The 25,737-nt window shown below is 43.7% G+C and overlaps 1 protein-coding gene across 1 annotated transcript in view; it reads right to left on the bottom strand.

The window, feature by feature from the left end:
• FOXK1 (forkhead box K1) overlaps window positions 1-24,356 on the bottom strand; it is a 47,915-nt gene extending 23,559 nt beyond the window's left edge. Inside the window, exon 1 of the mRNA XM_054270760.1 lies at window positions 23,974-24,356. Coding sequence (XP_054126735.1) covers window positions 23,974-24,356 — 383 coding nt within the window. The remainder of the gene's footprint in view (window positions 1-23,973) is intronic.
• Between the last annotated feature and the right edge of the window lie 1,381 nt (window positions 24,357-25,737).

Below are 25,737 nucleotides of genomic sequence, written 5' to 3'. Positions count from 1 at the left end.
ACCAGTCCCAGGAAAAGCAGGGTATATGGATATATGGATATATGGATATATGCAAGGGTGCTCACAGCTTTAGAAAGTCCTGCAGCCTGCTCTGAGCTGGCTTCAGTACTGACACTGCCTGCAAAGCCAAGCTGGGGTAACATGGCTGTATTTAAGCTTTTCCTGATGTAAAAACCTGCGACCCAAGACATGGAAATGCAATGCAAAGCAGATTGTAAATTCCTGCGGAACTCCTCCCTTCCCCCAGGGGTGAGAAGGTGCCCGGGATTAAGGTTATTGTTCCAGTCTATCACAACCACCACAGCAATGCAAACAGGGCCACCAGCACAGCCCAGGCCACTGCTTCAAATCTATACAGCCTAATGCTGGGGAACCGAGTCACTGAGAAATCAGAAAAACATGATTTTGGGAGCATCTTGTCACAGGAAGCTCACTTTTCACACCATTGAACCTGAATGCAATTTTAATAAGCTTTCCTATTGTTCCCTTAATTACCCTCTTTCCAACCAAGAGGATAAACTTAAATTATACCAGGTAGTCCTAATTGGGAGTGAGGCACATTAGTGCAGGACTTAAACCTCTGAGAACTACACTTCTACAGAAGATAAGCAGGACAAGACAGACAACCCAAGCAGAACTGAGCATGCAGTCCTTAAGATTATTTATGTTATTTAAACTGAGTTATACTATTTGATCCATGTTGCATGATTCCTATCAAAGATGCAATAACAACTTTTACTCCTGCTTAACATTTTCATTATGAGAAGAAGATCAATCTGAAAGCACAGATTAGACTCAACATAAAAAGCATAATGAAGTTAACTGGTATTTTCAAGGGTGCCCAAGAGGCAATTCTTTCACACACCTCTGAAATTTCCAGCAGATTAGATGGATGAATTAATGGCAAAATCTTTGGTCTTGTTATGGGCAGGAGGAGCCTGCCTCAGTTACAGATCTGCTGAGTTTACTCAATAATCAGCTACAGACAGGTGTGTGCTGCAATCAATCCCTGGCCACAGCAATCATATGGACTGAAATCACATTTATAGTAAGGCACATTCATCAGTTCCTTGTGGGTTCCAGTTTCTCTAGGATGCCTTGCAAGGCAGTGAGAATAGAAAGCTTTTCTCTTTTCTTTTAGTTTGTGTTAAAACTAAAAACACACAAACAGCCTCCTCAACCTCCACAAACTGCACAGAAATTCCTGTCTTCTTGGACTACAGGCAGGAGACAGTCACAGAAAATGGATTGCTGGCTCCATGCTGCCTGCTGGAGTGCACAAATCCATACAAGTGGCTGAATGCATGCTATATATACACTGGAGACCAAGGGGGAGAGGAGGAGTGCACATTCCACACATGGTTACAGTCACATAAAAGATGTTGCTAGAACTTTGTTTGCTTGTTTTACACAAGACAGATTTTTCCAAGAGTTTCCTGGGTGAGCTCCTCCCACTGACAGCACAGCAGCTCCCATGCTATTAGGCATCCTTCATGTGGTGAACCAGTGACAGTGACCACAAACATTTCATCTGCATAAAGTCTGAAAATAAAGTGCTAGGAAACACTAGACTTTACATAAACAGTCACCCTACAGCAGACTTCAGGAAAGATGGTTAGGGGACAAAACCCAACAAAATGACTGCATCCCCTGCATGGCTCTATAAAAAGCAGACATTTTCCTCCTCCTCAAAGCACCTTTTACTCACAGATGCAAAGGGAATGGAGACGCATTTGCCAAAACATAGTACCAGGTTCAATAGAAGCTATTACAGTCACTGACTTCTTTGTTAAAGCACCCTGAGCTCTGTTAGCACCAAATGACTTCTGCTAAGATCTGCTGCATGACAGCAAGAAAAGGCTATTTAAAGATTTTAAAAGGAGGCAGGAAACTGTGCTGGATTTATGCTTTTACATTCACACTGAGGAAAAGCACAGTGACAAAAGAAGACAAATCATGAGAAAGCCAAGGTGAAACATATATATAAAATATACATATAACATGCATATATAAAACTTGGAATGATATTTATATACTGTTATATATATATAAACATAATGTAGTACGTTATGTTATATATAAACATCATTCCAGTTCATCATGCAAAAGAAATAACCAGAAAAGTAAGCTGGAACTACAACACGTGTTGTAATCAGCAAGTTGGTACCATCTTTGTCTACTTTATCTCTCCATAATTTATGAAATCCTGTTATTCCTGAATGTTGGGGGTATAACTGCACCAGGAGCATCTGTGGTACAGTGCTGAGATGCAGGTCGAGCGAGAAACATTGCAGGAGGTGCTCTGTTAAAAATATCACTTTTTACAATTTGAATCAGACAGCACCACAGGCCCCAGGTTTCATTCAAAACCTGCTTAAGCATGACTGTCTGCAAGAGCCCTTTTCTTTTTAAACAGAAACTGTAACCACCCTGCTGACACTCAGTATCTCAAGCTTTCCCTCCATCACCCTGACTTTGCATCAGCACTGGTGTGACCAGCAGGACCAGGGCAGGGACTGTCCACACCTCAAACGCTGTGTCCAGCTCTGGGCCTCAGTTCAGGGAGGAATGGAGGGGCTGGAGCGTGTCCGGAGAAGGGAAAGGGTCTGGAGCAGCACAAGGCCATGAGGAGCAGCTGAGGGAGCTGGGAAGGGGCTCAGCCTGGAGAAAAGGAGGCTCAGGAGGGACCTTCTGGCTCTGCACAGCTCCTGACAGGAGGGCACAGCCGGGGGAGTCAGGCTCTGCTCCCAAATAACAAACAGCCGGATAAGAAGAAACAGCCACAAAACCTTGTGCCAAGGGAGGTTTACATTGAACACTGGGAACCATTTCTTCACCTAAAGGGTTGTCAAGCACTGGAACAGGCTGCCCAAGGCAGGGGCAGAACCACTGTCCCCGAGGGATTGAAAAGATGAGTGAATGTGGCACCTGGGGACATGGAGGGATTTAAAAGACCTATGGATATGGCACTGGGGGACATGGAGGGATTTAAAAGACCTATGGATGTGGCACTTGGGGACATGGTTCAGTGGTCTAAACCTGGGGACATGGAGGGATTTAAAAGACCTATGGATATGGCACTGGGGGACATGGAGGGATTTAAAAGACCTATGGATGTGGCACTTGGGGACATGGTTCAGTGGTCTAAACCTGGGGACGTGGAGGGATTTAAAAGACCTATGGATATGGCACTGGGGGACATGGAGGGATTTAAAAGACCTATGGATGTGGCACTTGGGGACATGGTTCAGTGGTCTAAACCTGGGGACATGGAGGGATTTAAAAGACCTATGGATATGGCACTGGGGGACATGGAGGGATTTAAAAGACCTATGGATGTGGCACTTGGGGACATGGTTCAGTGGTCTAAACCTGGGGACATGGAGGGATTTAAAAGACCTATGGATATGGCACTGGGGGACATGGAGGGATTTAAAAGACCTATGGATGTGACACTTGGGGACATGGTTCAGTGGTGCCACTGGCAGTGCAGGGAGAATGGTTGGACTCAGCGATCTTAAAGGTTCTTTCCAACCTAAACAATTCTGTGATGTGAGGGGACAGTAGTCCAGCTCTTGAGGATGGGGCAGTTATCTCTACAATCAGTAAATACCTTGGATTCAGCAGAAGTGGTCAGCCAGAGCTGTAACCACAGCGCACGTCATGATGATACAAAACTGTGCCATTACTGGCTAAAGTTTGACCAAGAGTGCCCACAAAAACCCTTGTAAAAGTAAAAAAAAATCCCAAACAACCCCCATGAAACAGCTGTTTCTCTGTTCCCTGTAATTTCTCTGAAAATCATTAGTTTTGTGTCAATAACACATAGCTCACCCCAAAGAATTCAGTACTATTTCCATGCACAAAATTGCAAAATCATGTTGGGTTTCTCAGAACAAGTGAGAATTTGCTGTCAGTCATCTCATGGTCAGACTATCACCCTTACCACCTATTTCAAGATACCTGACATAATTCTGTGGAGGGCAAGATGGACAATTGTCACCCTTTCAGTGAATGTGTACCATAAATACCAACATTTCAGGCTACAATCAATGTGCAGGTGCTGTACAGAGCAGCCATTACAGAAAAGTGCCCAATTACCTCCTGTAACCCATTTTTCTTTCTCTTCTGTAACCAGCTAAGAAAAGAACCACAAGCCTGCGTCTATGAAAATCCTAAATCCACTCCCTATTCACAAAACCCTTTGAAGCAGTGTGAAAGGACGTGCCTTGGACAACATAAAAGACTCACTGGGAAAGTTTAAGCACCTGTGCATCAAAAATGAAACTAAATTTGGTTAGAAAAAGATAACAGTTTGCTTCACTTAACTAAACATATATCTAAGCCCTGAAGGCCTGCCCACAGAGAGATAAGCAGACTGAGATAAGAATTACTACCTGAGATTCTAATTTCTTCAAAAACAAGGCTCTGAGAATTGCTGTGACCTCTGCAACAGCTGAGCTGGGAGCATTTATTGACCAAGACTTGTTGCTTTGTGATGCTGCACTCTGCCCAGGGACAGCAATGCTTTTCAGAACTTCAGCTTTTGTACAGCACAAAGCCTCACTGCATCACCCAGTACAAAACAAATCACTTCAACTGCAAAATATTGAGAAGGATGTCTCCCATTTCAGTAAGTAAAATAACCAAATCAATGTTCTCTGCCTTCACAAAAATAAACTCAACGCTTACATCCCAAGGGGAATAATCAACACAAGTATTTTGCTCAAAATGAATATGTTGCTGGAATTAAGCAGACTGAAGCAGCAAGGTGGGCAAAAGCACAAGTACAAAAACCACCTTTCAATCACAAGTGAATTAAAATGAATATTAGTTTGAACAATTGTCATAAAACCATACAACAAGCTCTGCAAGCTGTCTGAGCTGTCACTGGAGATTAGGTACTATTCACCCCTCCCTTGCAATAAAATAATAATAATAATAATAATAATAATAATAATAATAATAATATCATCCAACATTTCCTGTTCCACTCCCTACCCTACAATTTTTCCCCTAAACAGCACTCAGTAAGCAATTCCAGTAAGAAGCCAGTTATATCACCCACTTGGGTAGTGCTATCTCCACCAAACAAAAAGTGCACTGAGGCTACAGAGAGTTCTGGAGGAAAGAAGACAGATGCATTTTATTCCTTTTAGTCTAAATACACATCACAAGCATGTGCCTATCACCATGGTAATTTAAGAGTCACTATAATGCTTTTCCTTACACAACTCTTTGGCTACGGGACACAGACAGTGTAAGTGCCAGAGTTTTGAGAGTGCTTGGTTCATTTTGGAGATTACCGCAGTCTAAAAGTAAAGGGTTTTCAGCATTTGCTATTTCCCTTTCAACTGTTCTCCTGATCTGAGCAGTTTAAGCAGAGAAATCATATTGAAAACCTGCCCATAAAGTCCTTTATCAAACACACAGAGAAATACCTTATGGCTGGTAAAATCATTTGTTGTATACATGAAGAGATAAGCAAAGGGTCTGCAAGTAAATGGTGAAGTCCAGAACCCACATTTGTTCTTCCTGTAATGAATCAACTCAATCTGAAGAAAGGCAAGACATGCACTTGGCCAAACAGCAGCAGGATAAGGAAATAAACTGCAGAGCTGCCTGCAAAAACGCCTCTGGTATTTTCCACTATTGTTCAGTGAGAGGAAAAGCTAGAAGAATCACTGTTACTCTTTGTAACATAACTGACAGAAAACTAGATTTAAAAAGCACTGAGATCATCTGCAAATAAAGGAGTACAGTGATCTCCCCCACTGCTCCAATGACAGAGCAACCTATTGTGATGTTTGGTCATAATTAATTTGTAAGTCACCACATGAGTTTAGATCTGGAGGACTGGTTCCTAACCTCAGAGTTACCCTGAGCTCACAAAACACTTGCCTTGCATGCTTTGCAGCACACTCACTGTATTTAGTATGTGCTGTCATGTTTAACACTGCAGATACACAAAGGAGTTCATCTGTCAGCCAAGACTGAACCAGAACTGCCTGTGTGCATATGAGAGTGAGCTCATGTTTGAAATAATTAGTTCAATTCAAAAACAGTGGTCTTACTTCTACTTCATGAATTTAAATTTTCTTCTGTAGGGAATTTCTTACAGAAAAAGTTCCAGCAATTATTTCTCTTGCCATGTTCCAGCAGATGCACAAGTAGCTGAACATCAGTGTTGTGGGGTCCCTGGCATTGCCTCAGGTATTGTTCCTGTGCTAGGAATAATGTAAATCCAGTTTTAGTAAAGGCAAACTCGCACTGAAGTCATCAGGAACTCCTCATAGCCAATTCAGTGGAATTTTTATTGACTACCCTATAAATTCCAGATTACTGGAAGGATTTTCTGTCTTTCCCCTGAAATACATCTGAGTTAGCTGGAAATCCTAATCTTTCCTGGACTTGCTGGGATGAGTAACGGGAAACTGGGTAAAATTCTGTGTCTCACATGGATGGCTCACTGGTTTTGTCTGCCTTAAAAATAATCTCCCCAAAGAGATATCAATTGTGTCACTCAATCTCATGTAGATTTATTTTAACACAATCTAAACCTGATTCTCTGCTGTGAGAGGCATTTCCTTCACTCCACCAACATTTCTTCTCTTCTGCCATTTCCTCTCAGTCCCACCCTCGTGCCAACAGTACCACCCAAACCTCTGCACAGCAAGGCAAACCAGGTGATGGAATATTTATACATCTCCTTTTTGGTGGGACTAAGTTGCCAGGCAGATCAGATCCCTTAGCTTGCCTTCCAGATGGCACCACCAGCACAGAGAAGGTGGAGGGAAAAATATCAAGCAGAGAAAGGAGAGAAGAACGTACCAGCAAAAATGTTGCAGGTTTGTCATGGACTATAAAAAAGACAGAGCACGTAACCACAGACTCAGATTTAAGCAACACATGATCCAAAGGCTGCATTCTCCTTTCAGAAAACAAACTGCAATTCATTCATTTTGAGAAAAGCTCTGGTCTTTATCAGGCAAATCACATCAGCCACATGCTGATACTCTCAGGCTGGAAATTTTCAAAACTTCCTGAATCAGAGAAGTCACCATTTAAAAAAAACATTCAGCCTAATTATTTCAAATCCCAAGTCACTCAGCTGTGTACAAGGGGACAAAACAAATATCCAAAATGTTTTCTGCATTCCAACAGGAGCCTCCCGTGGCCGTGTGCCCATGGCAATCCTCCCATGGCAACTGGCAGGGCCCATCTGCAGGAGCAGGAGTGGGTTTGTGTTTATCTCAGATGGGATACACAGGCTCTGCACGCTGCAAAATCAATGCTGTTTAGTGCCTTTGTGCTTCCTGAGCTTATTCACTGAATAACCTTGAGAAAGCAAGTGCAGTAAGATGGCTGAACAAGGATAATGCTTCAGGAAAATTCAAAATTGCCATTTCTTGGTCACAATCAAGACCTTTTCTTTATGCTCCTTGTTACTGTTTAGCTGGAATTGTATGCACAATAAAGGGTTTTTTCCCTTAATGAGAAGGCACCCAGGTTACACTGGGATTTGCCTAACACTGCAGATCACCAAGCTTAAAACCAGGTACCCAACACAGCCAGACAAGATTTCAGATGGGCAAAGAGCGTGTGCAGGCAAGTGTATCTACTTAAAACAAATACTACCTGCAGCATCAGGCAAAACCACAACTTATGAATAGCTACATCTCTTAAAAGCACCAAGTAAATTAGCTGTAATGAATGTTTCTATTGAGCACAGTTGCACAGGGCTTCCCTCTATGCCATTTCATCAAGGTTCAAACAAATTGAGAAACACTTCCACACAGAGGCAGATTTTCAAGAAGGTATTTTAGCAAACTCCTTTTGAAGACAGCAAAGCTCACAGCAAAGTTTGGCCAGGCTCTGGGATTCTTCTCCCTGCCAGCAGCAGGCACACACAGATGTACAGAGAAAATATCTGTGATCCCTCAGTCCTTGCAGACATCCCCTGACAGCAGCACTGCACTGCCCAGCCCAGGAAAAGGCAGCGAGTGAAACTCAGCCAAGCAGGTGCTGGGGGGGAAGGAGCATAAACACCCCCAGGCTGGTAAGAAAGGCTAAAAAGGAAAAGAGATCCCAGAAGCCCAAGCCAAAGAACTACAAAATGCTGGTTTGGTTCATATATTATCTTTTTTAAAAGCACACAGAAGATGATAAGCATTTTGGTTTTAGGCTCCAACAAATGGATGCTAAAAGTAAAACCTTCAGGAGGGTTTGCTCTGTAGATATCATGCTGTGAAGATTCAACAGTCATTTTATTCTACACATCTTTCCCACATTTTCTTATCTTTTTTAGCAACCCTTTCAATTGCTGTCAGAGAGCTAATGGATAAATTGAGTTAATTTTTCATTCAAGTGAGAACATTGGAGGCTGCTTCACACTGGAGAATTAGCAGTGAAGATTCAAGAGCTGTATTTTTGTATATATGTCTTTATTTTACATTCCTTACATCTCTTTATTAATGTTCTGATTCCACTCTTTGAAAATTATTTGAGACATCAAGCACAGCTTCACTTTCAGATTCTCCCCTTTGAGTAAAACAGCACAGAAAAGAGAAAAAAAGAGCAAACCAGGTAAGATACTATAGGTGCTACTTCTTCAGTGTAATGAAACACTGCAACAAGGTCAGGGAATAAATTCATGGAGTATCAAAATAGCAGCTCACAGAAGAGCAGGGGAGAAAGTGCCAGAACTGCTGAGAAGGGTGTTTCAATCTGCTAATGGAGAGCCAGCAGGAATAGCAGGAGGCTCCCTCTGAAGTCGCCACCCTGCCTGAAGAATTACCATTATCGACAGGTTTTCTCCAGATTCCACTATCCCCAGCTTGGCAGGATGCATCTTGTAATAATCCTGCTCATCCCAATGCCAAAACAACCCCAACTAGAAGCTGCTCCAGTCTTCTCCAGAGAGCCATCAAAGTGCAAATGGTCAGAAATGTGCCTTTTCAAAAACGACCTTTCTGATAGTTTTTCAGCAGCAACCATAAGCCAGCCCCAAGTGTCTGTTCATTCACCTTATTGTCTGCAAAAAAAGCTGAAGGGTATTCTCAAAATACCATCACTATCACCAGTTATTTACAAACTCAATCCACACCTGATAAGGATTGATTCACTTATCTTTTTAAAACGTAAAAAGCCTCAATGACTAAAACTTACATTAAAATTGATCCAGAAAAATCTTGACAATTATTTCCAGACAAATTATAAGCATGTTGATGTCAGAAACCAAGCCATGGTATAATCAAAAGAATATAATTAGTAGGCTTTTAAAACAAACACCATTAAGGTGAAGGGTCTCTGTAGAAGCCCACCACAAAAGTCACCTCTGAAATACTGATGACAACACAACATGGTTATTACTGGGTGTCCATCCACTGGGCAGAGAGAAACAAAGAGGTGGTGCTGTAATTGTACCTCCCTCAGCTTCACATTTCAAAACATTGGAGTCAGCTTCAAAATATGCCATTCATTCCAAAGCAGGAGCACTGGGCACAGGGCTGACTATCAGAACACAAATTCCTGCTCCCTTCCCAAGAGCTCCTGTTGCTTTGCACACCAGCACACTGCAGGTCAGCAGCACGTAGGGCAGATTTCATGGAGTACAGACAGGGAAGAGCCACCTCAAGTCTGCCAAGGTGCTAAATGTAGGAGCCTCAGGTCTTGCCTACACCCACAAAAATCAGCTTTCAGATCGAAATAAATTAATCTGCATCAATGACATCTACCTTTTGATCAATATTGGATAGGGGTTTTGTTTGATTATTTTTATTAAAGGCTCCCCAGGGTGAATTCTGGCCCCACTTCCAGCACAGCCTTACAGAAGCTGCTCTGTTCTGCTGTCTAGTCATTACTATAAACAACTTCATGTCTCTGAGCACAGTTGAGTTACAGTGAATTTTTTTCTGTGTGTCATATGGCAAGCCACATCTTCACCCAGCACCACACTCTGCCAGACAATTCCACCCTCTCATTTATTCTGCCTTTCAGCTTTTCAGTGCTGAAAAGCCCTGCAGTTGCATTCCCAGGGGTGTTAACAGACCTGCAGAGAACATTTAGTAAGATGTCCTTAAAGGCTAAAATTAACCATAAAGCTGCTGTTTATTTTGAAGCTTGGGAACAGGGAGGTGTTTTATGTGTCAGAACGAGTGGCCTGACATCAAAAACCTGATATGAAAGTTTGCCACCGAAGAAGTGGGCTGGCACAAAGAGCAGACGAGGCTTTTATTTAAATGAAGTTGGCTGCCTGCACCAGAAAGTTTCACTATCAGCACTGCAGATGCCTGATACCATCTGTAACACACAGCAAGCCTATTATGTTATTTTGTTGTGTGTGTGGTTGTATACATAAAAATAAGGAGAGTTAAGAGACTTTATATAACACACAACAGCCTGTGTACCACGGCTGCTCTAATCAGGTATTCCAACCTGTGGAGGTCTAGATCCTATCTTAACCATTTCTGTACCAGCCAAGAAATATTTATCTTCAGAGAAAACGTAAATTACGTGCAACACGTGCGCGTATCTCATTTGTATCATCAAATCTTAGAAGTGCAAAAATCCCTTTCCATGTTAGGCTGATCAATCTGTTGGTTTTTTACTATTTTGCCAATATTATGTTTTATTTTTTTTTCCTAAAACTTGAAAATTATCAGTATCTGTAACTTGAAAATAAATAACCAAAACTTAACATGCTACATATAGATACTCCAAAAGCTAAATAATTATCTGGTTTGTACATAGCTAAGAGGGGTCAGGAATCAAATTGCTTTAGTTCCAAAAAAGGCTTTTTTAAATGAACTCAGTCTCTTTTTGACTCTACTATTTCTGTATTTTAATTTATTTTCCTAAATAGTGCTCACTTTCCAATCTTCCATTTCGAACTTCCGTGCATTCCATATAACAGCAATGTTTTTCAAGATGTCTTTTTTAAAAGGATCACTACTTAAAACTCCAGTAGGTCACAACCCCTTTAGCATGTTTCAAATCCTGATTTCCCTCTGTGGAGATCAACAAGAGAAAATAGAGATCCCACCAAGAGAAGAATAGAGAAGCCCTCCTCAAGAGCCAAGGGGTGTTTCCAGAAGGCCAAGCTGAAGGGAAAGGAGTGAATCACCTACACAAACCGCCTTGCTGGAGCTTTTACTGTGTCACACAAAGGGAAAAAGGCTGTGCTGCCAGGGATCAGGCCCCTGGCAGTGATTTTGGACAGCAGCCTCTGGGACACACCAGGGCCATTGCACAGACACGTGGACAACGTCAATAACTTCACTATCAGCTGCAAGTAGACGCAGATGACCAGCCAGCCACTCCCTCCTCCCAGCCTCCTTTGTGTCAATAAATCTTACCCTGGCTGTTTGAGCAATGTTTAATCATAAACAGTTGGGAACATGCTCCAGAATATAAACAAAGGTGAGTAGGAGAAAAATGGAGAGTGCAGTACTGAGAATCACTGGCCACTTGCTGCTGAGCCAGGTAACAGAGAGCAGAGAAACAAAGAGCTGCTGGGGAACAGCACACAAGCACCTGGTGCTCATTTAAAGCAACGACCATGCAACAACATTAAAGTATCTAGGACTGCAGCCACGGAAGGATTTCAAGGACTAAATGCATTAACATTCTTGGTTCTCTTAAAAACAAACAAAAAAGCAAAATTAAGTTGCTTAGAACACCCACTCAGATGCATGGAAATAAACTACCCTCATTGATCTCATCCCACTGCGATTCACAACAGTCATCTTGATTCCCTTCTGTGTTGCTAATCAAGCTAAAATTAACTCCTCTCCTGCTCTCCTGCTTACCACACATGCTAGAGCCACAAACATCAACACAGGGGCAGCAGGATCAATTGTTTCTCTCTACAAGTGCAGCCCATCTTGCTCATGTGGTAAACGTGTATTTAGGATTTACAGGATCTCTCTCCAGGGATTTTAACCACATTTATAATGGGGCTGGGTAGCTGTTTAGACTGGGTGACAGAATAAGTAGTTCCACACTTCAAACACTTGTGAATAACTTCTAGTCATTACTGGCCTCTATGGACTGCTGTAAAATAGGCTGCAAGGAAGTGGGGATTTCAGTCCTGTTCAGCCAGTGTCCATCCTGGAAGAATCAACATCACACTTCTCACTCCTACTCTGACTAAGAGCTGAGATGTGTCTTAAGGCAGCATCTCCACACAGCCCTGGAGGACTCTTCATTCCCAGAAGTTTGGGGCTTATTCAGAGGACACAGAGCTTTGTTTAAATGGTTGTCACTCTAACAACACAGGCAAAAACAAATATATCTGAGTGTTCAGTTCTAAAGTAGCTTCATTTTAGATCCCAATGCGATGTTTCAAGGGAAAAATGCCAAAGCAAAACTAAATCCCAACCCTACCAGATAACAGCCATTAAACAAAGCTGAAGTACACATCAAATTGGCAGGACTGTGGAGTGGAACAGAAGTTTCAAAGAGAAAAGCACTCCATGGAGATAAATACACTTCAAGTGTGTGCTTGACAGCAGCCTAGGTTTTATGGTATTGGAAAAATACAGCACAGTGATAAACAAGGTTAGTCCATCCACCCCCATGGTAACTAGTGACCCACTAAGTAAATCCAAGTGCACAATGAAAGGCAACTCTTATGAAACAATGCAGGATGACATTTAATTCTGAGTTCTGCTCTGGCCACCTCATCCTGCACTGATCCTTCCTCAAACATCAAGTTCTACACTGTAAGGCTGAAATGGCAGACACTGCACAGCCTTGGGTCAGGAACACGTTTTGCTCATCCCTTGCAAGGGCTCAGAGGTCTGACGTGTAGGATTCCTCATCTCCCACTTTCCCCAGTCCTAAGGGAGCTCTGCCAAAGCACAGCTCCCAGTTCCAATGACAACACGTAGCCCCTGGCTGCTCCAAGGCTCCTGGACTGAGGCTACAATGGCAGCACCAGGCAGTGAGTCTGACACTGCTCTCCAGAGATGGCACAGAAACACTCAGCACCAGCTCTGGAACACACACACATGTACCCATTTTCTGCTGCAGTGAACCAGAAAAGGCTGCCTAGCCCCCATTCACACTCAATTTTTCCCTGCTCCAAGATAAACCTTAAGATAAGAGCCTATGTCTGGCTTCCATTCTACCACAGCAGAGACCACAAGAGTGACTCAGCCTCCGCCACCACCTCTCATTCCTTCCCTGCTTCTGTGAAATTCAAGAGCCCTTCTGAGAGTCTTTCCAAGCCTCTGCTGGTCCCACTGATCTTGGTTAAAATGAAAAAGGTCAATATTAACTATTTTCCTTCTTTGCTCATCTTGGCAGAAACACTCAACTATGTTTCCCCCTCAATCATAAACCACAATTAACACCTACCTCAGTGCCAAAAAAAAGCCCCATCTGCACCCACGTTCAGAGGAACTTCCCTATACCAGCTTCTACACAGAGTTCTGTTTTCAATAAGAAATTAAACAGTACACCTAGAATTAAATATGTACTGACAGAATGGAACCAACTGCAGGGCCACAGTTGGCCTCTACAAGAAGCACTGGTTATTCATTTCCATACCTCACTCAATACCAAGAATTTTAAATCTTTGCTTAACTGCCATGGAACTTTCAGCTGGCTGCAGATCCTGTCCCTTTCACCACACAAGTCTGGCCAAGTTCAATTCTACCCCCATTTTCATCCTAACTCCCATTGCCTCAAGAAGACCCTTCCTTATTACTACAAGCATCCAGACTCTTGGGGAATTTTCATACCCTGGAGAATAAGGGGAAATTAACTGTTTTAAAATAGCAGTTCATAAAATCTCCTAATAACCTTTCCAGAGAGAGGCACTTGTTTCAGCATCTTTGCTGGATACACTAGAGCAGTTTGGTTCTATGTAAAATCTCATTTACAATGCCATCAACTTTCTTCTAATGGGCCATTCATCATAGCAGGGTTTGCTATCAAGTAGCCAGCCCAATACCTTGAAAGGTCTCACACAAGTCATTTAGCACACTCACCCTTCCAAAGCCAGGGAACTACCTATAAACACATTAGGAAAGGCTGTGCAAAACAAAATCACCTCAGTAAAGCACAGGAAAAACCTCCTAATTTCCACATCTATATGCCAGAAAAAGCCTGTGTGTGGGATGGTACTAACCTTTGAATTCAATCAGGCTCTCTGAGAGGGCTCGAACACGCAGAGCATGACTGTGATGTATTTTCCTTTGAGGCTGGTTCAGTTCATTTAGAAAGTGATTTGGAAAAGCTAATGTACTAATAATGTATGTTATAAAAAACTACTCATATGGAGTTAAAACTTTGCAAAATGTTCACATAAGTCCGTTCCCCTCCCTCTGAAGACATTTCACAATCCATTCAATACCCAGTAGAGGAAGCCAGGATTACTGTTTTAAAACAGCTCTGAGGGTAGTTTAAATGTTTTAAAAGCTGACAACTTCTAGACTCAGAGCCAAATAAACATTTGGGGCAACAGTCTCTTACACAAGTGTCTACAAAGTGACATCCACCTGCATCCTTCCAAATACTGACATTTAAAATGAAGGATAAAAGAGAATCCCAGGCACAACCTTCCCGCCTACTAAAAAAGAGAATAATTTTACTATGATTCAGATGATGATGATGATGTACTGAATTGGCTTGTGAAAGACCACCTAGCAGGATGTGGTTAAGATTGCAAATAATAAAAGCAATCACAAGATTTCTAAGGTATTTTAAATTCTGGCAGTAAAACTGTGCTGAGGGGTTTAGTCCTTGAAAAGAGTTTAACCAACTGTAGTGACAATGACTCTTGCAAAACACAGCACGTGGAAGTTGTCACCCCAGTGGTTTCATTATTTTTAAACTACAAAAATTTTGGAGAGTTATCTTGTCATATTAATGGCATCGTTTAATGCTCCCTTTGCTTCAGGAGAATATACAGAATTAGGGAAACACTTTAGTGGATGTACCTTACGTGGAAGATTTATATGAACTTCGCAGTTTGCAGTATCAGCTTTTTGGGGAACAGAATTCTGGCCATTTTCTGCTATAGGATTTTAACAGGAATTCTCATTCTTGCAATAGAGAACAAAGCAGGAAGAAATTGAGAAGAAACTGCAGTCTCTTGGAGAAGAGGATGCACCCACTTTGTGACAAGAGACCTCACATTCAGAATCAATATCCACCAAAACAAACTTGTTTCCCAACTTCATCCTGTGGCTGTTTGCAGCGATTTTTACACAATTGTAAACAGATGATGTGCAAGTCTAATTACTGGATTGTGCCTATTTTCAACAGCCTGTCTGCATATGCCTTGTTTACACATCATACACACAAAAAATGCTAGCAGCTCTTTTACTGAATCACTGGCCATCAGGAATTTTCTCCTAGGAATTCCTATGCCTGAACGAAACTTCAGTGCTTGCCTTAATATTCCATAAAGGCATTAGCAGCAAAGCATGTGCCAGCCTTTGACTTCCTTTGCAGGTCTTCCCAGGACTAAAACAGTTTCATTATCTTGTCTCATTAGACAGTGTCTGAGGGAGAGATGGGAGAAGAAGAGCTGTAGTAATTATCCAGCTGAATGGACAAGGCAGAAGGAGGCAAAGCCACCCAATTGCCAGGCTTGTTGAGAGCCAACACCCTTTACACACGGTGGGCAGGCAGCCACCAGCACCACGTTACAGCAGCCATGAGACAATCAAAAAAAGGAATGAGATCAATAAATAAATAGCAGTTGGAACATCTCCCACACCAAGAGCCTACCCTTACTGGCTTGGGCTACGCCTCAAACTGAACATGAAAACCAAAATAATTTTTGGCCTACCCATCAGGTAGAGACAAAATTTGCTTTCTGTTTCTAGTCCTTTCCTCCTCCCACACAATCAGGATTCCGAGCATGTAAGAGTCCAGAGTTCTTATGCCCTCGAGAGAGGAAAGGCCTGAAGTTGCTCAAGAACAATTCCTTTAGCAAGTGCACAAACTGGCTCTGCAGGGAGTCCAGTCCTGCTTAGACAAACTGTTGGTGGCTGCTGTATGTGGCCTAAAGGGAGATAGAAGATTAAAACAGTTTGTGTGGGAAGATTTCCCAAGGCTCTCCTTGAAGTGGCACGAATTAGAAAAAAGGGGTACAGCTCCAAGGTTGTATTTCAGAGAGAGGGGGAGGGATGTCCTTTTCCACAGTGCTTACACCACCTCTGCAAGGCTTTTTGTCTCCTCATTCTGTCCTAAAAGCTGGAGTGGATTGTACTTGCACATGAAATCAGGCTCTTATGCTAGAAGGTTCCTGGGGCAGGATAATAAGTGGTAACAATGTGCTTAAAGTTTCCTTCCACTTCTCCTCCTATCCTAATCACACAGCATATATTAACAGAACCAGACAAAGACTGTCCATCTTTGCTCCTTCAGCTAAGGCAGAGCTCCTAATTAACTTGTACATTATTTCTCCCCAACTGTCAAGATGTCCTCAAAGAACATGAAAATTACATATCTGGTACATTTAAAGGAGGGAGGAAAACCACCAAAGTAAATTGCACATGCACAACAAAGGACAACCCAAGAAATTAAACTCGCTTTTAAGTTACTAAAAATAGACAGGATGGGAGGAAAGGGACTATCAATCAAATCTTAGAGTTGCTGAATATTCAAAGAACAGCCTTGTAATAGACTGCTCTCTCAAGACTGCTTGAAATTTTTATGATGAAAAATGCAGGAGGACATGAAAAAAGGAGCAGAAGGATAACGAAGAGCAAAATACACATGACAGAAGTGGATACAGAGTATTAATTAGGCCATTAAGATACTTAAATGTTTTACTGTCCAATAAAATATGTATTTCATAAAAATTAAGTGCCATGCAGAAGGAATGCACACATGCATTTACTGAGCTGTTCTGAAGAAACCAAAGATGTGAATTACTAGCAAAAAGCATTTGTGTACAAGAGTGAATTGACATTAGTAAAATTGTATTTGTACTATGAAAACAAAGAATATACAATTGGATGGAAATTTTCACTCACATTCACTTAAGGGAGAAATTCATCTGCTCTATAAGCATCTCATCAATCTGCTTTTATGAGGAGTCTGCAGTCAACTGAAATAGGGAGACTTATAAATACTTGAAACAACAGTTCAGTGATTAATACTGAAATATTGACTGAAGTGAATGCATTAAGACCAGACAATAATTTGTACTCACAATTAGTCGATTAACCACGTCTGGAAGTACATCAAGATGCCTTTCCATAGCCCACATTCAGGAGACAGAAAAAAAATGCTTCAGCTTTTTCATCTTGCAAATTTGTCAAAGAAAAAAAATCACTGCAAAAATGACACCTCCACATTTTTCCTGATTTCAGTTTTGCAGTCAGAGCCCATCAGCCATTTCAGATGCATAAAACAACATTTTAACCTAAGTTTACCTGTCAGAAAACACTGCACAAGCTCAGAGGACTTTTCAGGCATTTGCTGCAAAGCATATTCTACTGTAAGAAAACAAAGACCTTCAGCACCCAATACCCTGTGGATATTCTTTCTTTACAGTGGATATTCTTTCTTTACAGTGGATATCTCAGTCATGAGTCTTTCAACATCAGGAAACTCCTGGATGTACAGGGACTGAGCCAAAGAGAATGAAACAGAGCTGGTGTTGGGCATGGCTACGTGTGAGAGAAGCCTCTGTGCTCTGGACAGCTATTGAGGAGAAGGAAAGGAAAGAATCTGTACTAAAAGCAAATGAGAAATTTTCTCCCTTTTCATTAACATCACCAACTCAAAAGCACATGATTTTTCTTTTTTTAACCACAATTCCACTTGGATTGGAAAGGAAAGCTGTCTCATCCACATCCAACCAGCAGTGAGGTGAAGCTTGGTCTGTGAAGCATTTCTAGTGAGGGAGCCCCTGGGCTCTGATGGCAGAACACCCAGACCCTGCTCAGACGCTGAGCCAGAAGGAACTCAGTCAATCACCACATGCCAGAGGAGCTGATATGGAGCTGAGTGGTAGCAGAGATCCCCCCAGAATAGGAAAGCCAGCTGGAGGGAACTGTCAGCTCTCTGAGTGGTTTACAAGCACCTCACCAGCCTGTGTCCCCTCTGTCACCCCAGGCTGTGACAGAGCAGCCCCCAAACCCTCGCTGGCTCTGCTCTCTGACATCCCTGCACAAACTCCTCTCAGTAGCAGACACTCATTACCACACCTGGGCCAGCAATAAGCCTTTATTTGCATGGCATAAATGGCAAATTCAAGTAGTTCCCTGTTCTCTACCAACATCCTGTTGCCACATCTACTCCTCCAGGCAACTGCAACACCGAGAGAGAGAATTTGGTGTCGCACAGAACAGCGCTGATGCCAAATGGCCAGTGGAGCAGTGACTGGGAGCTTGCTGACAAAGACAACAGGCACATTAATCTGCTTGTCATTTATGCCCTCAGTTATTCAGTGCAAGGCTGCCTATCACGTTTTCTGGAGAGGGAGGGTAAAAAAACAAAGCAAACAGCATTATTTTGATTTGTTACCAGGACAGATGCTCTACCGTGAGTATGCTCACACAGCTGGCACCAAAATAACTAGGATATGAATTACTACAGATTTCATCATTTTTATTCCCCGTTTTCAGAAAAGCAAGAACTTTCACACTCATTCATCCTCTAGATTGATATGAAAACAAAACAGCGCCCACAGGAAGGAACCCACAGTCACCTAAGGATACGTGCCATGATTAAGAGTTTGCTAGCACAAAGAAGTTACACCAGCACAACTTGAATCCACATTTATGACTTTATAGCTGAGACTCCACACAAAACTGTACAAGACAAGTGTGGCATGTTCTCATTAGATTAATCTTTTCATAATCAACACATCAGCTAGGCTGAACCAAGCCTGGTTTAAAAGAATCCATAAGGACATACACTGAGTTTTGCATAACCTTAGTTTATATTCACAACCTGACTTACAGCACAGCTATTTTTGAATCAACAAATTGAGCAGCAGTTTCACATGAGAGAAACTTTCCCTTAAACGTTTAATATAACTCATGACAAATTGAGCTGCTTAGCCAAAAATTACTACTTGACATGAATTCCATAATTAAAATCAGGTAATTCTTTATCACATCTTGCTGTGCAACAAAAAAACCTGTTCTCAAAGACAGTCTTTGAAATTAAGTAAGAGCATGAAAAATACAAGATGAAGCACTAAGAAAGCAAATCTTTAAAGAGTTTCTAGCAAGAGTAAAACCACCATCCACAAGCTGTAGCACGGCAAACAACGTATTTCAAAGAACAAAAACACGAAAATTGTTGCAAATGCAGGTAAATGCAATATTTAAAAAGCAAAACTACCTGAGGAGCTACCAGAGACAACATACATATGCAGCACTTCAGAAACAACTAGTTCTGCAGTGGTGGTTCTGTGGTCACAGCATTTCCTTGGTGTGCACACAGGGTGTGCAGCTGCCCCCAGCTGTAAGGACACCCTCCCCTCGCTCGTGCCCACCGTGATGGCACCGCTCCAACCACAGTGAGCTCACCAAAACACTGCACTGCACTGTGCACATCTCCATCTCCCTGGAATATGGCATCTTTCTAAACTTGAATTAGTGCCTGGAGTTTCTGGCTGTCAGACTGTGCAGCCACATCCCTTAGACATTGGACCTAATTCTCCATTTTCTGGTTGCTGAGACACCCCCGCTACCCAAACACCAAAGGGAACTCATGTACTCACAATATGGAAAGATTAATGCACGTGTAAAATTCTGCAGGATCAGCACCTTGGTGTGTGGTCAGAGTATTGGACTATTTATTTTTGTCAAGTTTATTGAGCACCTAGAAAAATCCTATTATAAATAAAGCAGCATGCTCTTAATAAAACTTGACATGCGTGGTAAGTTTTCAATTTATTATGGGGCATATATACATAATGTTTTTATTTTAACTCAGTGTTTTAATTTGATTTCCTACATCCATATATTTACTTCCCTTGAATTTATTCTCAAGCTAAAAAAGCTCCTCCATTTATTTCCAAAATGCTAAAAGAACTACAGGTTTAAAAACTTGTTTTTATGCTTAGAAACCTCATACTGAAAGAACTCATTTACACTGAAAAACACCAACTTCAGGCTCCATTTATTATGCTACTGCAAAAATTCTAAATGGTCACAGCAGCAATAAGCAAATATCCCATGAAACGTTCCCAGACAAGCATCATTTTCCAATCTATTGAGCTCACAGTTCAAAAAGCTCAAGTGCTATTATCAGGCTATGCTCAAGCAACACTTGCAGGTTTAGTCAATAGAACTTTTGTATTTAGGAGCATCTGAAGACCTGACTCATAGCTACTTAAAATTCAGGTTAGCAAGTTAAACTTTCAACTGCTACAGCTCCTTCTGTTCTGGGGGACAAAATAAATAAATAACTAAACAAATGCTTATTTTAGTTACTGAAGTGTCTAACTTATTACTGCCAATTATTTTTAAAACAGAGTCAATTTTGAAGAAAACAAAGAACAAGTTAATAATTCATCATTAACCTGATCCTGTAAACACCTGATTACACCATAAATTTGAAGAAATTACTGTCTTCAACAGTAAAAAATACTGCACTTAATGGTTCCTGCTCTATCTTACACTTTTGTTGGTATCAAGAGTTTTTAAAACCTAGTGCATATTCTCCTGGTAGTTTTGAGTTCCTCTCTTTCTTATAGAAAAATACCCAGATATTTATCTACAGATTTCCAGCTCCCATCAGCACAGCTAAAAAAACATCACAAGCTATAAAAAGAGTTTCTAACAAATCCTTAATTTGATTTGAAGCACTTATTTTTGATGTAAGTACTTCCATCATTTCATCTTGATTTATATTTGTAATGTCTGCTGTAGTGTGGCACTTATTAATTAAACTGATTAAGGATCTTCAGCTGTACCATAGGCCCTCCACTTTCACCCACTTTGCTCCTAACTGTCATTAACCTCTAGGAAATGTCCTCTTTGTTGGTTATTACTGTTTAATTACACTGTATAGTTATGTCATCACATCTGTGAAATACAACCTCCCATAACAACACAGCTGTGGAATGTGATACTCCTGCCCAGCAGTAAAATCTTGGTTACAGCAGAGAATCCACACACACCACGGTGATGGGGGAAGTGATAGAAAGCTTTTCAAAAGCCCTTGATTTTGAGTAGGGCTGTTGAGACAGGAGGTAAGTACAGACTTCAAGAGAGGCCTCAAACTCCCCCTCTTTCCTCCCTTCCAAGCCCTCCTGACAAGATCCTCCACACATTTCAGGAATTACTTCTAAACGTAGAAAACTTAGAAAAGAGAAGTTCTACACAGAAATAGTAAAGTGAGAAGGAACCTCAGAAAACAGAATTTATGAGCTCATCATCTATTTTTTGATGAATAGTATGAACTACAACTGAAAGACACTTTTTCCTGGAACCCTCTGCTTCCATTCATGATCTCATGATGCACAAGCATTTCCTCTGCTTGTAAAGTAACAGCAGCAGTGACTGCAGTGGTCCAAAGAAAACAGCACTGTGCACATTTCTGCCATTCTTTACAGGTGTGGGGGGAAAAGGGAGGAGAACCACTCAAACAACTGGTTTTTAGAACATTACCAGTAAGAGCTCCCCACATCACAAGGACTTCTCTCTAAAACATTGGATGGAATGGTCACTAAATCCTGATATTCAACATAAACTGTACATTCTGCTGGTACACGGAAAAGGTGTGGCTGTATCAAACACAGCAGGAGTGTTACCATAATATGCAGAAAACATTGTGTAAAATCTGTGTACTTACAACCTGTCCTCACTTTGTCCTCCTTCTGACAACATTAGCTGTAAGCACACAGGCTTCTCTACAGGAAAGAAATGGCACTTTGTGTTTACTGGGGAGAGATTTTTGTGTGTGTGTGTGTGGAGAGGGTGACTGGGAGAGAACTGCCTGATTTTTCAAGAGTGGAGATAATGAGACAACAGCAGACAGTTTCAAGCCTCAATCAAGACTCTGTGTGCCAAGCTTCAACAAGATTTTCTTTTTCCTGGTCGGAGTTAAAAACCCTTGACTGGCCAGTAAGGAGTTGTTTACCTGACAGAAGCAAGGGGGCAAATTCCTTTAGATTGATGCAAAACATTTTCCTACTCTGGAAGTCAGAAAGGGAGGAGCACCAAGTTTATTTATGTAGCTCAACTAGCAGCCAAGCTATGAGGATGCCTTATTGTGTGGAGTTCAGAAGTGTACATTAAACTCCTCCCTTTAAAGCAACGCAGAAGGCAAGTTGCCATTCCCACTCCAGGAGTCAGGAGCAAAGGGGAGAGAAGTAAGCAACGAGGTTGCTGTTCGACATAGTTTTCTGTCACAATGCTTATGATTAACCAAGTGAAGAAACAGAATGACAGGGAGCAGAGAGCTTGCACAGATACCAGAGCCAGAGGGAACGACAACAGAAGTGCCCAGGGCTTTGGGTGGTCTTGTTTTACAAACCCAGATTAATTAAGCAGACACTAAAGGACATCTCTTTTAGAAAATGAAACACGTTAGAAACCAAAACGCCTCAGAGAGTGAGCAGCTAGGGAGCTATAAGTAAATTACTAAGTACAAAATGAAGCAGCCTGCAGAGGAAATGAGTAATTAAAAAACCTCCCCTGAGCGACAGGCTGGCGAGAGAGAGGGATAACTCCAGGACCCTGGTGCTGGAGGTAAACAGTACCTAAGCCAAAACGTGACAGATGAAAACAGATGTTTTACACAAACAACAACCCCCCCAACCTCCTGCCTCTACAGTGCACTCAGAGATGGCATTAGGCACAGTCAGTCTGGAACAACCTGAGGAGATGCACACAGGAATTACATCACCCACCCCTATCATGCTGCTGCCCAGGGGTGAAGCACTGCAGTCACTGGACAGCACTCAGCAACTATAAACAATGTTTTCAGAGGAAGAAGTAGAATAACATCAACCTCATTCTTCTTGCCGCAAGAGAATTAACAGAGCACAGACCCCGGTGGCAAAGCAAACCCTTCTGCATCCCTCTCCCCCTCCATAAGGAAGCAATGTCACCCTTGGACACCTGCTGTCCTGGTGAGCAGCATCACTCCCATCTTGGCCTGACTCCTTTTCTTCTGCTGCTCCAGAGAGACACCAAGAACAACATCTAATTTGCCAACCCTTAAGTAAGCAATTCTGGCAAAGTGGTTTCCAACTTTTTCCACTAGATCTCTTCCAAGGAAGACAAGCCTTGGGTGTAACAAGTTTTAGCCCACTGAGAGTCTTTCCTTCTTCTCTTTCTGAAACCTTTAAGAGTCACCAGTTGAACATGAGTGTGTCTGCAGGCAAGCATGGAGGACGATGACCATGGGGACATCCTCCAGTGAAGGGCTTACACTTCTTCACACTTTTCCCCTAGACACGGCTCTCTCAGAGGGAGCAGCCCCAGTCCCAATGAACATCATCCTCTTTCTCAGCCACAGATGGCAGCAAGGCTGGGAAGGTGAGCACATCCCATGTTGATGCTCAGAACCCCATCAGGCAGATGTCCCTCAACAGCACCTCAAGCTCTCCACCAGGTGAGTGTTCTTCACCCACTGTAACCAACTTCAAGTTGGGACCTTCACTGCCCCCTAAGGCTCTCTGTGAGCAGAGGAATGGTATCTCAAGCCCTCCACCTTGTTCAGAGGCAGACCCTCACCATCCCCTGAGACCCCTGGTGGGCAGGGGGACCCTTGACCCCTGTTTCCTTCATCAGCTGTGGACCTTCACCATCACCCCAGGCCCTTCTCCTGGCAGACACACATCCCCTGCACAGGACACGGGCAGCTCACCGCCTGCTCCGTGGGTCGAGGAACCCCTCCCCGTCCCCTCCTGGAAGGAGCCCCCGCTCCGCCCAGCCCCGCATCCCCTCCCCGGGACAGAGGGTCCCTCTCCGCCCGCCGGGGCCGTTCCTGCCCTGCGGAGCGGGCCCGGCCCCGCCGCCCCCGGCCCCCGGCACTCACTGCGGCGGGAGCTGCAGGGCCGGGCCGCCGCGGCGCTGGAAGGCGCCGTCCACGAAGACGCCGTTCTTGCCGAGGCAGCGCAGGTAGAAGTGCGGCTCCTGGAAGCTGAGCTGCAGGTGCCGCCGCGAGATGAAGCTGGAGTGCCCCATGTTGACGTCCACCGAGCCCTGCGAGGAGTTGCGGCCTATGGTGACGGCCGGCTGCCGCATGAGGAACTCGAACTCGCGGCCCTGCAGCCGCGCCAGCACCGGCCCGGTGCAGGCAGCGGGCGGCGCGGCCGGGGGCGGCGGCCCGGGAGGGGGCGCGGCGGCGGGGCTGCAGGGCGCCGAGCGCAGCGCCAGCAGAGCCCGCGCCCCGCTACTGTCCTCCCCGACTTCGGCCATGTTCCCCGGCAGCGAGCGAGCCAGCGTGCCGGCCTCCGGGGCGGGGCCGGCGGGGCGGGGATGGCGGGGACGCGGGGCGGGGCGGGAGCCGCGCCGGCCGCCGCCTCCCCCGGCAGCTCCGCCGGGCGCGGCCGCCCCGCCGCGGTCCGGGGCGCGGGGCGGGGGCGGCAACGGCGGGCGCGCGGCGCCGCCTGCGGGCCAGGGCGGGCAGCGCGGCTCGGGCAGGTGTGAGGGAGCGGCCCCGGCGCGGCGCTCCCGGCGGTTTAACCGCTCCGGGCCGGCCCCGGCACCGCCGCACCGACACCCCCGAGCCACGGGGCTGCCCCCGCCGCACCGACACCTCCGAGCCGCGGGGCTGCCCCCGCCGCACCGACACCCCCGAGCCGCGGGGCTGCCCCCGCCGCACAGCAGTGCGCTCCGGGATTTCTGCGGGCAGGGGTTCTGGTCACTGACATGGGCTCGCTTCAGCTGCCTCTCCATGGAATCATAGAGTGGTTTGGGTTGGAGGAAGTTTAAAGATCATCCAGTTCCTGTCCATGCCATGGCAGGGACACCTTCCATGATGCCAGGTGGCTCCAAGCCCTGTCCAACCTGGCCTTGAACACTTCCAGGGATGGGGCCGCCACAGCTGCTCTGGGTACTCTGTGCCAGTGCCTCACCTCCCACAAAGGGAAGAATTTCTTCCCAATATTTCACATAAATTTCCACTTTTTTCAATTTGTACCCATTACTTCTTGTCCTATCACTGCAGTTCCTACCAAGAGCATCTGCTCTTTCCAAACCACCTCAAACCACCACAACTCTCTGTGTCAGAGAGATGCCCCAAGCCCAAACCAACCTGCTCCAGGTGTTCTGTGGGGCACGGGCACCTCCATCCTCTGGCTGGGGTCTGGTCTCTGACATGAGCTGGGTTCAGTGGCCTTCTGCTGCCTCTCTATGGAATCAGAATTTTGGCTTGGAAGAGACACTAAAACTCATCTGGTTCCACACCCCTACCGTGGGTAAGGACACCTTCCACTAGACCAGGTTGCTCCTAGCCCCATCCAACCTGGACTTGATCGCTTCCTTAATAACCCTGGACTGTTTGCTGAGGCTTGCTGAAGGGGAAGATTGATCCCAAATCCACAAAGGTGTGAGGTTTAAAACACCTTAATGGCCTTTTGTAGAGTTTATATATATATATAAAAATATATATGCTCATATATGAATGTATATTATCATATAGTGGTTTTATATAGCTTTATACTCATACAGTTTTTCATTATAAGGGACTGTGTAGGTTGTTTAGCTTGCATTACAGCATTTCTTCAAATTACTTTTTATATTTCTGTATGATTATGTGTTACATTTCTATCTATGTTTATATTAATAATAAAGGTCA

This window comes from Melozone crissalis, unplaced genomic scaffold (genome assembly GCF_028551555.1).
Source record: "Melozone crissalis strain CALT ecotype California unplaced genomic scaffold, PUWL_Pcris_2 ptg000012l_1, whole genome shotgun sequence".
Classification (NCBI taxonomy): Eukaryota; Metazoa; Chordata; class Aves; order Passeriformes; family Passerellidae; genus Melozone; species Melozone crissalis.
This window is presented reverse-complemented; position numbering and strand designations above follow the sequence as displayed.